This window comes from Cottoperca gobio, chromosome 14 (genome assembly GCF_900634415.1).
Source record: "Cottoperca gobio chromosome 14, fCotGob3.1, whole genome shotgun sequence".
NCBI lineage: Eukaryota > Metazoa > Chordata > Actinopteri > Perciformes > Bovichtidae > Cottoperca > Cottoperca gobio.
The window spans coordinates 943,078-955,939 of NC_041368.1; the positions used below are offsets into that span (position 1 = coordinate 943,078).

Here is a 12,862-nt window from a genome sequence, read left to right on the forward strand (position 1 = left end):
CCAAAACTTGATTTACAAAACGTTCAACAATATGGATACACGGCAAATAAAATATAAAAAGTAGACTAATTAAAAGATAAAAAAAGAGTAGCACGGAACATTTCGTTTAGGATACAAGTGCAAAATGATGGGGTTGTATGATGCGTCTATCATACAAAGCAAAGAGCTATTCCATTGGGTTATTTATATTCATGTGTACATATTTTCCGTCTGAAAAAAAAGTAAAATACATAGGTGTAGCATTTTGAAATAAACAAATGTCTAGATTTTTAGTAATATTACGCTAATAATAATAATCGCGTGATGTAAGCACATTCTATGTTTTGTTAGACAACAAGAAAATGCTCATAGTCTATAGAGTAAACCGGACACTTGTTATAAATCAAATGGGCCACTTTGCATGTTTGAATAAATATTAAAATGGTATTGTATAGCCTTTCCCCCATTATCTTTTAAAACAGTAACTTATGTATTTGTAATTGAAGGGCTCAAAAAAGCTAGTGTTATCTACAGTGCATTTACATTGTGAAAGTTGCTCCGTATAAAACAACCCTGCCGCCTACTATAGTAGATGATCCGGGGAGCAAATGTCGTCCTCGATATCCACATCGTCGTCGTTTTCCTCGAGCATGTACGAGTCCGGCTCCAGTCCGTTTTTCAGCTCCTCCGCGCTCTTGTCGTTCAGTTCGCTCTCGCTAGAGTTCTCGGCGGACCTCTCCAGCTCCCCGGGGGTCTTCCGCTCGTCCTGCACTTTCCTCAGTTGCTTCTTGTGCTTCATCCGCCGGTTCTGAAACCACGTTTTTACCTGCACGGAGGAAATGTAAGAGGGATGTGAATGACAAGACACATCGTAAATATACGCAATTGATGCCTTATTGATCCCCTATATTCTAAAGAAATCCAAAAATGTGTCAATATATAGCCAAAAATATTTTTTACATTTAATTTTTAGGTTGTTTAAATAACGACACAGAAAGAGGTGGCCTGTGCAATAGAGGTTTTATTTACTGCTGAATTTACTTTATATTTAGTAGGCTTACTGCAACAGCAATTCTTCAGGTGTGAATATAGTATATATATACAGGTGCTATAGCTACATATACATAACTTAAATATATTATATATTATTTTATGATTAATATATGTTTGCCAATTAATATATGTTTGCCAATTTATCAATTATTTGTGTGTTTTTGTGGATTGTTGGGTCGCCACTCTAAAACCGGAGAATAAACAAAAGAACCACATTCAGAAACACACACCCTGCTCCCGAGCATCCCTGCATCTCCTGCCCTAACTGCTGCTTTCATGTGTGTGTGTGTGTGTGTGTGTGTGTGTGTGTGTGTGTGTGTGTGTGTGTGTGTGTGTGTGTGTGTGTGTACCTGTGTCTCGGACAGGCTAAGCGCCGTGGCCAGCTCCACTCTCTCCGGTGTGGACAGGTACCGCTGGATTTCAAACCTCTTCTCCAGGCCAGACAGCTGCGAGTCGGAGAAAACCGTCCGGGCCTTCCGGCGTCTGCAGTGCTTCCCCGGTAACTCTGCGTGGTGCTGGAACAAGGCGGGCATCTGCATCCCTGCAGGTGACAGGAATCGGTGTTTAGAAATTCGAACTTTTCAAAAACAACAACACAACAACAAAGAAACAAACCAAATCTGAGAAACTAAGTTCACTATAACACATTTAAAAGGCTTTGGATTAATTATAGTTTGATAATGGCTGTTTATTTATTTTAATTATTTACTGAATAATCCGAGACAATAATTATTGAAAACAGCTGGACTTCAATTTAGATGTAAAGAAATATAAGATAATATCAATTAGACACATTTTATGGCAGTGAAAGAGAACTTAATATTAATACTGAATAAGTTGGTTATTGTTATTTCTTGAGATGCTCCACCAGATCAGAGTTCTGTCATCCTTTCAATCCGTCTGTCACTGCAAATGATGTTATATTCCCATACTCATTAATGAAGGGTAATATACATCGCTATATTCACACGTGTTGACAATAACTTTCCAATTTAAATAAACAAAAATAGCGTTTATAACTACCGGTAGGCCTAATAGACTATTGTTTTGTCCAGGCATGCCTAATATATTTGCGACAGAAGTTGACTCACGCCTCTACCTCTGCACCTCTGCCTCACAGGTTCTCTGCATGCTTACCAGAAGTGAAGAAGTACTGATGATGCTCTGGCTTGTGGAGAGGATGGTGCAGATGTGGCGCCAGTATTGGGGTTGGCATCAGTGGGTATCCATACTCCAGCATGGGCATCCGGGAGGCCAGAGAGCTACAGAAAGGCGAGGGAATGACCTCTCTCAGCGGCTTAGGTTTGTGCAATAAGATGTCCTCAATAAAAAACGATGTCGACCTCTGCGTGGGCACCGCAGACACGTAGTTCATACTCATGATATTAGTTTGGTTTTGTTAATTTCCTGCCTTTAAACCTGCATCAACATTTGTCTCTTCTCTTCAAATCTCCCAGGCTTAAATGCAGCCCTTGTGTGTGATCAGTGAATGGCACTACGTCGAGCATTACATAGATATCAGTGGGAGGGCAGATATCCAACAAGCATTTATTCAGAGAGAGAGAGCGGATTGGGGAAATTGATTTAGGCATCAGCCAATTAGAGCTCTGGATGGGCGGATGGGAGATGTGAGGGGCATGTGCTTCCTTCTGATTGGCTGAGACGTTTCAAGCTGGCGGAAAAAAAACCAGAGTCCAGAAATGCGGCGCACCTGTGACCGCATCACAGTTCATTTGAATAGCAACTGAAAATCCAACTGAGAATCTCCACTGGCTCCTAACGGGGCTTATGTGGTCGCCTAGTAACCATGCTGTTTTGCACGATTCGCGAGCACAGTTTGACCTCGTGGAAGAATTATTCTTTATTTAGCCTAAATATAGTTTGTAAAATAGCCTACAGTTTCCGAACAAAATTATTCTTAAATATAAATTATAAATATACAAAGGAGATGTGCTTGTTATCTCTTATACACGATTTACCATGCACCTGCAGTTTGTGATGCTTATTAAATATTGTATAGGACGTTGTTGTGGTGGCTCGCCATGGTGCTGAAAGATATATTTAGGCTATTTGTGTGCATTTCACCTAGTCTAAAATCACGTTTTTAATTTATATTCATCGCTGGAATATTTCTATAATATCCCTAGAAGATGCATGGAGCTGAACGATTTGATGTAACTTTTTGATTATTCCTATCTTTCTATAATTACTTTCTATGAGTTATTCATGCCGAAAATGTACTCGGGTAACCAATGCACTCTTACTTCATGTTGCTTTCTGAATGAAGTCATGAAGCCTGGGTCACAGGAGGATTGTTCTGCTACAGGTCTGTCTAGTAATTCCGCCCAAATTGGCTGTAATTGTCGGTATTAAAATCTGGGAGAGTACAAGTGCCGCTCCTGTGCCCATTTGCAAAAGAAAGCTGCGCTATAATTTGTTGATATGGTGTTGTCATCACATTTCCAATCAGCCTGGTTAATGTGAAAGTGTCTTAATGTAGGCAGAATTCACACTGCAATGCTATTAGGCAATTAGGGGAGTTGTTAGAGCGGAAGTTGTAATCCTTGGGCTGGAGGACAGGATTTCCATTTGATCAGATGGAGAGAGAACAAATTAATTATTGGGAATCAGTTGCGCTGGAAAAGTGCTGTTCTGCTGCATTAGTTTTCACAGGTTTGTGTTAAATGGACGTGCTCAAAATGTAGATTAGCATAGTTGGATGGTTGCAAATCAAACACCTTTTGGGAAGGTGAGGTCTGTGAAGACGACTAAAGCTACTGCTAAATGTGCACAATCTTCTAAAAAGTAATTACATCCGTCCTCTCTTAGATACATATTGTGTAATGTATGTTTCCATCAAGTAGTATTAATTGGAAAAACAAATAAAATAATTATAATAATATTATAAATAATTTCATAATTGTTTGTAGTCAAAACTATAGGCTACACTAAAACGTTTTGTAGACAAGCCATTTTAAAGACATGGCCGAAGCAGATGGAGGTAACCCGGCTGCACCTGACTATGCGTCAATCCCCTTTATGGAGCGCACCAGGATAACAAGTTGCTTTTAGGGGAAAATTAGAAAGTAAATGAAACAAATGGTGATGAAATCGTCTTAAGGATCCGTTCTCTGGCCGCGGATAAGCGGCTTTTTTGTGGCCATTTCATTAAGTAAAATGTTGAGCCGGTCAGTGCGTCACTCCTTTAAGTGGCGCGTTTGGATAAGAGGTTTGCAGCAGTGCATCGGGTAATACTTGGCTTATAGTTTTCAAAGCAGCCGTGCTGGTGATAGTGAACAATAGAGCAAAGGAATAAAGGGATGTAGAGGAGGTTACTCCACCGATACGTATTTAGGGCTTACAGAAAAACATATACAAATCCATGTTACATACAGTATGTCTGCCAAATTAAATGTCCTTTATGGTCCTTTATTATCCCGATAGTATTTCTGTAATGTAGACAGTTTTTGAGATAGAGCCGTGTGAAAAACATGTTTAAAGCTGACCTAAAACAAAGCAACCGAATGCGTTTTGGTATTTTATAGTTTCACTATAAAATGTATCCATGCAAGCACTTCTTTTTTTTTTTTTAACGTATTCAAAATTTCGAGTTAAAACGCTTACTGCATAATTATGAATGAGTAGGCATAAACGCGTATGTCTTTTGCTTTGTGGGACTCAATTGCTTTGGCCCACAAGCGTCTAGGAAAGGTATATAAGACATTAAACTAGACATCATAACAAACCACCAGGAATAACACTTTTCAATGACATGTTTCTTTTATACATGTTGATGTGCATACTAATGCAGACTAATTCCAATGAATAACTCTCTCTGGTTATGGACACGCATTATTATAAAGCTTAGGACGGGGCACTCTAGTGCCGGTCGGCCAGCCTTCAAACATACGTTATCACACAACGCAAAACAAAGAAAAGAAAGAAAAATACTGTAACCGGGCACAGTTATAGAAGGTAAGTCAAGACGCAGACTTAAAGACAGTGCATAATATAAACACAGTGCCTGTGGATGAAAATGAAGAGCCATGTTCTCCCAAATCCTTTTATTGAACTGACTTAAACTTTGATCATTCATGTTCCAAATGTAATCTCTGCATCCGTGTTGATGGGGAGAATGTACACACAGCGTCGATGCAGCTCTCATGATCATAAACCCTGGTTTATTTCTGGATGATGGTATAATAAGTCTTCTAATGAGAGTTAGTGCTCCTGGGGCATTCATGCATCCGATAGGCACACAAATAGAATATACCTGAAAAGAAAGAAAGGGGAGGTCTTTGTTATCGATCAGGAGAAGTAAATGACATGCATCTTAAAATGACTTATTTTAATTTCCATTAGCTAAAGGTTAAACCATTTCGTGTGATTTAATGAATTTGTGGGAACATGAATACTCATGTGGGGTTTATTCACCCAATATGCTCAATTATGTATGATTTGTGTCATTTTAATTCAACCGCAGAACCATCTTAGTATTGTTTGTATGTAAGTCAATGGATCTCTAATATGTCCAAAATCTATACAGTAGCCACTTCACATGATACATGTGCTGTTCATTTGGCATCCGATTAATACATGCAAATGATAAAACAAATACTCTAATGTGTGTGATAGTCTTGTTGTTTTTCCATCCCTTCCTTATTAGTTATCAGAGTACAACTTTGTAATTGTGCTGAAAAAACAGTTCAACATCATGGTATTTCATCATATGGATGCTGCTAACCCATCTTCATATTCAGTATATTGAAAAGCCTGGTGAACAGCAGGTTCTGCACAGCATGGTGGTGCATTCATAGATGAGCACTTACTGCAAGCATCACTTACTGATAATGTCAAATCATCGATTCAGCTGCTTCACTAGAGGTTGACCAATGCATGGCTTGACTGTTTTTGCTCAGAAGTGAGTGCATTGTGCATTGCATTGTGTAGTTTTTGTTTTCTTTATTACACACAGTACATGCCGTATGAATACCATTAGCTATGCATGCAGGTACTAGTTGATGCCTTGACAGTGTGTGGGGGTGAATACAATTGTATCTGCTACATCGTATTTTCAAAAGGTACTACACGATATAAAGTAAAAATAATCATAAATCTATTACGTATTTTGAGCCTGTTTCTTGCCATTACTTCATAAAATATGTTCTTCACGCTGTGCTCCCCTCTACACTCCACTGAGTGCAGCAATTGCTTCTGGAACTCTCTCAAGGTTATAGCTTGAAAGGAGTGAACATTTAGTAGAAAACGATCACAGCCAAATGTTACTGAAAGTGAACACACCATGGGTAGAACCTTGACAAAGGAAATAATTTGATGGCACCGCTGTGAAAGAGAGGAAAACTTGTGCAGTTTGGTTTGTTGGGTTGTACGTTTACCTGAAAAAAAGGTGAGCACCACTGACACCCAGCCAATGATATAGGACCAGGAGAACCTCCAGTTTCCATAGCGTTTCCCATAGTAGTTAATAGTCACACCAGTGTACACTGCCATTGCTAGAAACACTAAAAAGCCTGTCAGAGAAAAGATTAAAAAAGGTAAAGGTAAAGAAAGTGTTTGGAAGAGATTGTACCGATGGGGAACCATAACAACTGCCTGCTCATGGAAGCTGTAAATTATGCTTTTGTTCTTCAGTTAAAGTCAATTCAAATGTAAATTACGTCTCAAACCCACCAGCAAAGTACAAAAACAATACAACAGAGTTGAACTTACATGAGATGAAAAACAATATGCCTGCAGCAAAGGTTTTGTCAAACCTGTCGAAGGAGGAGTAATGGATGAAGGCCATGATGCCAATGATGATGCCAATGAAACAGGCCAAAAGAGAGAGGATCATGAGGGCACGGGTGGCATCTAGGTGGGCTGTGGACAGGGTCAAATGTCACTGGTTGGGTCCGTGCAAGTCAACAGAGGGGACTGACATGAGATGTGACCCAGTTCAGGCCATATGTGATGAACAACTTTGAGGAACAAATAGACCAAACTTCTAATTTCATCATCGTCAGATGGAAATCCTGAATATATCAAGCTCATCTCTAACAGAAGCAATGAAACACATATCGCACTATACTATAGAGTTTATTATGGAGTTTTTATTTTTATTACTATTTTTGTGCTTACAGTAAAGTATAACCATGACCCAAACATTACCATAACCATAACTTCTTTATAAAATATCAAAGTATCACAGCAATTTATTTATTTTTAAACACAAGTACTACTCTCTGTGTAGTTCACAGTGGAATGTAATGATACATATTGCCCTCATTTCTGTAGTGTGTGATATTAAAATGTTTTGTGTTTGTGATCGTCACTAATTTCTCTAACATTAGACTGAAATCCTGTAAAAAAAGACGTCAGAGCGATGTTACCTAACATTATGAAGCTGCACTTCCAAATTCAGATTAGGAATGAAAAGACATTGGGGTCCAGATGGCAAGCTTGTTTGCTTGCATGCTGAATGTTTGACACAGTTACTGCCATTGTCAAGTAAAAGTGAGCTTTACTTCAACCAATTAAATGATTTATGCTTCTTGAATGGCTCCTTCTTTCAGAAATGTCTGTAGAGCTAACTGAAAGTTAATCTACATGAACAGTCCTTGGCAATACTTACCAATGCTGTCGTTGTGTGGGAAGCATTTACCCGGCATACAGTAGCGCCACAGGCCCTGGTGCATGTAGTTGCTGGACTGCCGATACTGCATCCAGTAATCAGTTGCTGTGGAAACGATCAGGAGGATGTTCCCCACTCCTGCACAGAACAAACCTCCACCCATAAAGCTGTACATTCTGCACCTGCAGACACACACAGACACATACAGAGGAACATAAGGTCATTTAGCATCAGCGGTCAGTGGCAGAGCCCCTCCTCTCTCCAACCCACATACACACACTTCAGTGAGAGAGGGTCTAAGTGTCAGTAATTGCGTTGTAATGAACATATTATTTCCAATGGATTGAGCTGCAGGGTCGCCTGTGTGTGTATGCTCCACTTTGTTCTCTAGGAGATCAGTCCCTGAAGATGGACGTACACACCCACCCCTTCCCCAGTGCATGCACACACACACACACACACACACACACACACACACACACACACACACACACACACACACACACACACACACACACACACACACACACATCCAGCCTCTGTCGAGTCCAGCGATGCTTTGATACTTGATACATCTATTGCTCATTGTTCCATCTGAATGCAATATCCTGCAGCCATCCTCTCTTTCGTATTGAGAGTTGTCATGGATTTCTTTTAGGGGGAAAAGGATGATAGATAGATATATCTTGTTATGTCTGAAACCTGAACGGGATGCTCCTTGAAGAGCTCTGTGTATTCATTGAAGAGCTCTGTATTTCCACAGGATCACATTTCCCTCTGAGCAGCCTCTTTGGCAAGTTCCAACAGCTGCCTCAATCTAAACCTGAGCACTTATTAAATCCAATTGATCCCCACCATGTAAAGCACATGAGCATGATCTCAGAATGTCAATGTTATGTGGCATATATACAATTATAATTATTATATTTAATAATCAATCATATAGTAAATACCTTTTTAGGAATTAATTTTCTTCCAAGCCAGGATAGCCCCACCTTGAAAAGAAAATAGTTATGTTCATTTTCTTTTCATGACTGGCACTGACCTCAAGGCTGACTGTTTCCTCTCAATTGCATCACTCAACCTTTTCCCCAGAAATGATTCAACTCTCACTTCAAATGTCTTATATCCCTTTAAAACATCTGAGAACATTGACCCACCAAAATAAAGAGAATACGACTAAGACTTACAGTTCTCCATCTCTAGGTCTAGGTTCATTGGGTTTAATGTCTTTTTAGTCCCTGCACGGCAGTTACATGGTCACATAGGCTGGCTATGCATGTAAAACATAATTAAGTGAGACAATAACTGGTGTGTACATTTGTGATACAGCAATGACTAATATTTGCAATATTTCCTGTGGAGCTCTTTGAACTGCAGCTGTGTCTCCACATGGGGAAACATAGAACAAATAAAAACCACACAAAAACACAAATAACTAAATAAACACCAACAGTTTAACAGTCCATATTATCTTACCTTAATCAACCTCTTTTATGAAGATGTTTATGAAGACAAAATACAACAAGATCCAACAATGCCAAGACAGGCAGATTTCCAGCGGGCTAATAGCAGTAGCGTTTGACGGGGTGAATAGGGAGAAACTGGGGCTCCAACAAACACAGCGCTGAGACAAAAGGCCAGGCCGAACATTGGCCAATCAGCACCCAGCAGTTTTGTGTTTTGGGAATCTGCTGAAAAAACAGAAATGGCCAAAGCTCGGCCAGCTGTAATACTGATGACTTCATGGTTTTGATTGAAAGTAGAGGACTGAATTGGCTTTAGTGGAGGGCGAGCCAGGCATTCAATCTGTGGCTGCTCTGCTTCAGATGTTTTTAAATTCTAAAAGCAAACATTGTCACAACGTTTAAACTCTTATTAAGTCTTAATATGCCTATTAAGTTTGAACGTTTTCACTTGCTGAATACATTAAACAAATTGAGAGGTTTTGTAAATGTGTTACAATGAATTTGAGTTACATTCAGGAGTAAATGTATTTCCACATACTCTGTGAGCACAGATCAGTAGTGCACCAATCAAATCTATTATTTATGATATCTCTAAAATGTACTTCATTCTATATGAATCACAAAGGATGATATACTTATAGACAGAAGTTGTAGAAGCAACTTACAGTGTAAAGGCAGTGCTTTGAGCACAGTGAGCTGGACATCGCAGAAGAGGATTTAAATTGACAACAACCAACAACATGTTCTTGTTACAGTTTTTCTTGTGATCATTTTACTGTAATTCCAGTCATAGAAAACATTTACCAATATCCAGTAAGGCCATTTTAAATAAAATAAAAACATAAAAGAAATACAAATAATTTTAAGTTGTGTACATATTCTCCTGATCTACGTTGTATTTGTGGAACATAAACATTTGGTTAAACAGTCCCATAGAATACATTTGGATACAAGTGTCTTTGACCTCCTTAGGACTTTTTACATAGAAATCTGTAAGTGTTAATATGATTACTGCTGACAACAACACATGCTCAGAGGTCATGTGACTGACCCGGCTTGCTTGGCTGTTTGTTTAGGATTGTTGTCCTGCTTGCTGCATTGACATAAACTATGTATAAAAAGAGCTACAGGCCCGACACTGTTGACTAAACATGGACTGAAAATGATAAAACTATTAAAGCTGAAAGTTATAGTGATTGCAAGCCAAACCAAACCAAATGAAACTTTGACATGTGGTTTCAATGACTCAAACCAAAATGCATGTCATAATCAGTGTTTTTCCATGGTCAGATGATGACCAATGTGAAATGACTCTGCAGTTCCGTTCGGCACTAGTTTGCTGTTATGGTTCAAACAAACACACCAACCTTTTGTACACTTCCTGCCCAGCACCAGTCAAAGCCAGCGACTAGCCAGTAAACACAAGGTAGTGGAGTGTTTAGCAGTGCCAGATATTTCCCTTGGAGTTGGAAAGGAGATTGAATGTAACACTTTCATTCATCAGGTTGCCTCAAATATGAATGTTGTCTGCTGTATGTGTAAAAAGGCAACAATTGAATGTGATTATAAATGTTGTGTTTGCAGCTTGCTGCACTGCCACAAAGTAGTGCAACAAATATTGAGGCAGCTTTAAAAAGGAAAAGAGATATTAGTGTATGGTCAACAAACAAAGCTTCTCCAGTCAGTTCTGAATAGGAAGTGTATTTCTTATATACATCAATGATGTGCGTTTGATATCAAAATAAGCCAAGATGTACATGGGCTAATAACTCTTATGAACAATGTTCTAGATGGGATCATCTATGCCTCCTTTCTTTGATCTAATAAAGCACTTGAATATGTTTCCATTGTTAAGTTCTCAGGTGTAATCATTGATGATCAGCTTAACTGGAAAACAATCATCTCTTTTGTGTCCAGCGAAGTCGCATAACATATTGGTATTTTCCGGAAAGTAAGACATATATTGTCAAGAAAAAACTTTGTGCACCTACGTATATTACACTATGATTTATCATTTCATATCTTACGGTGATATAGTATGGGCAAGCACATGTTAAACCAGTCTCTATCTTTCTATTACCAAACATAAATTGTTAGAACGGTGACCAACTCTAGCTGGAGTGCTCACACTGCCCCATTATTTCAAACTACAATTCACCTCACATTTAATGTCATGGTTTCTTTGTTCACTTTATTACACCAGATCTGTTGATCTTCAATAAATGCTGTTCTACAGAACTAACCATGTCTTATATCCAAGATATATTCTATATATTCTGCTTTACTCCTCATTTCTAATAAGAAAAAGGATCTCAAACAACTTCAATTGATGGCATACAATACTATGTAAATAAAGTATGATACAGTGTATCAAATATTTTTCCATATGATCTTTGTCTTTATTTATTTCTTGTCCTTGATCTTTAGTTCGGATGTTGCATTATTTTCTTAATTTTAGATATTTAAACATTTCAAACAAGCACAAGCTGTCTGCAATTTCAATATTATGTTGGTACCTTATACAAGCCCTCGGGTCTTTTTTTTCTTTCCACCTGTGTGTTTTTATAATGTTATTGCATACTTCTTCTCTTTTGTTTTATTTTATCATAGGCACAAATAAAGAACTAAGTGTTTGTGGCAGTTTCCTGTTTTGGTGAGGGGAAGATAATGACATCTTTTAAGTGTTGTCAAGTGTAAACATTATAAGTAGGAAGAATGTGGATATGAGGTATGATGTTTGAAGGAGCAGCTCACACCAGTAGATCCATTCACTGTACTCTGACCCGATGCTTCCTCCAGTCTGACCATCATCTGGCTGTTTCCTCCTGTTGTGCCTCTTTCTAATATCCAGACAGGCCTCCCTTTGCTTTGACACACACACACACACACACACACACACACACACACACACACACACACACACACACACACACACACACACACACACACACACACACACACACACACACACACACACACACACAAACCCCAAAGATGAAAGGAGTAGAGTAGCTCCATTACCTGCATTACAGCAAGTTGCTCAGACCAATTGACAACAACAAAATGCCCCAGAAAAAGCATTTTTTCTCCCCGAGATTTGAGTGCTGTACTTACATCTAACTTCATTTTTATAGACCACAGGCTATTTTCTTCCATCTGGAGAGTGGCAGCCAGAAGGGCATTTGATATCCTCCCATGCACCATCAAAGTGGACAATATGCCTCTGTGACAGAACAGCAAATCCATGTTTTCTTGAATCCAAACAGCTTTTCAGAGATTAATTTTGTTATGAAAAGTCTACATTTATGTGGTATCATCAGTAGGTAAGTTGCTCATGCAGCACTTGTGAAGGTAATGTGACCGGAGTAATTACAAAGAGTGTGTGGCTGGCAGTCACTAAACTTCGGCACATCTGAAATCCTCATGCACGTGGGCTTGTTCCTGTGCACCTGCTGTCCGAACAAGATGAACCACACACTCAATTCTTGTCTTCATATTGTAAACTGTTTTATAGTCCTGGCTCATTGAGAAGTTCATCATTTGCTTTTGTAGAGACTGGATTACAGGCTTTACTGGCCGAGGAAGTTCTTACAGTGCGTGGGTTGTTATTGTGGTGAGCAGCTGAAAAAGTGACATTTCAATGATATATATGTATCTGCACGTTTCCCTAAAACTCTTTTTAGGGTTAGGGAAGTGGAAGTTTGAGGTATTCTACTTTAGTATTTCCAAC

General features: G+C 38.9%; 2 protein-coding genes across 2 annotated transcripts; both read right to left on the reverse strand.

Annotated features, from left to right (window-relative positions):
- bsx (brain-specific homeobox) lies at window positions 1-2,474 on the reverse strand. The gene is made up of 3 exons (XM_029448507.1): window positions 2,170-2,474; window positions 1,383-1,573; window positions 1-805 (listed from the first exon to the last, which is right to left on the reverse strand). The coding sequence occupies exons 1-3, from the start codon at window positions 2,411-2,413 to the stop codon at window positions 563-565; spliced, it is 678 nt and encodes a 225-aa protein (XP_029304367.1). The 5' UTR covers window positions 2,414-2,474; the 3' UTR covers window positions 1-562.
- Window positions 2,475-5,225: 2,751 nt separating this feature from the next.
- Window positions 5,226-9,249, reverse strand: lim2.1 (lens intrinsic membrane protein 2.1). Its single transcript, XM_029448544.1, has 5 exons — window positions 9,143-9,249; window positions 7,664-7,845; window positions 6,763-6,912; window positions 6,429-6,563; window positions 5,226-5,305 (listed from the first exon to the last, which is right to left on the reverse strand). Exons 2-5 carry the CDS (start codon window positions 7,836-7,838, stop codon window positions 5,244-5,246), a joined length of 522 nt encoding a protein of 173 aa, XP_029304404.1. The 5' UTR covers window positions 7,839-7,845; window positions 9,143-9,249; the 3' UTR covers window positions 5,226-5,243.
- Window positions 9,250-12,862: the final 3,613 nt, after the last annotated feature.

Coding starts and splice junctions, on each gene's coding strand:
- lim2.1 (XM_029448544.1), bottom strand. CDS start 7,838: ATGTACAGCTTTATGGGTGGAGGTTTGTTCTGTGCAGGAGTGGGGAAC. Junction 6,913..7,663: donor CCCACACAACGACAGCATTG/GTAAGTATTGCC, acceptor CCCTGTCCACAG/CCCACCTAGATGCCACCCGT. Junction 6,564..6,762: donor CATATTGTTTTTCATCTCAT/GTAAGTTCAACT, acceptor TTTCTCTGACAG/GCTTTTTAGTGTTTCTAGCA.
- bsx (XM_029448507.1), bottom strand. CDS start 2,413: ATGAGTATGAACTACGTGTCTGCGGTGCCCACGCAGAGGTCGACATCG. Junction 1,574..2,169: donor TCAGTACTTCTTCACTTCTG/GTAAGCATGCAG, acceptor TGTCACCTGCAG/GGATGCAGATGCCCGCCTTG. Junction 806..1,382: donor TTAGCCTGTCCGAGACACAG/GTACACACACAC, acceptor TCCTCCGTGCAG/GTAAAAACGTGGTTTCAGAA.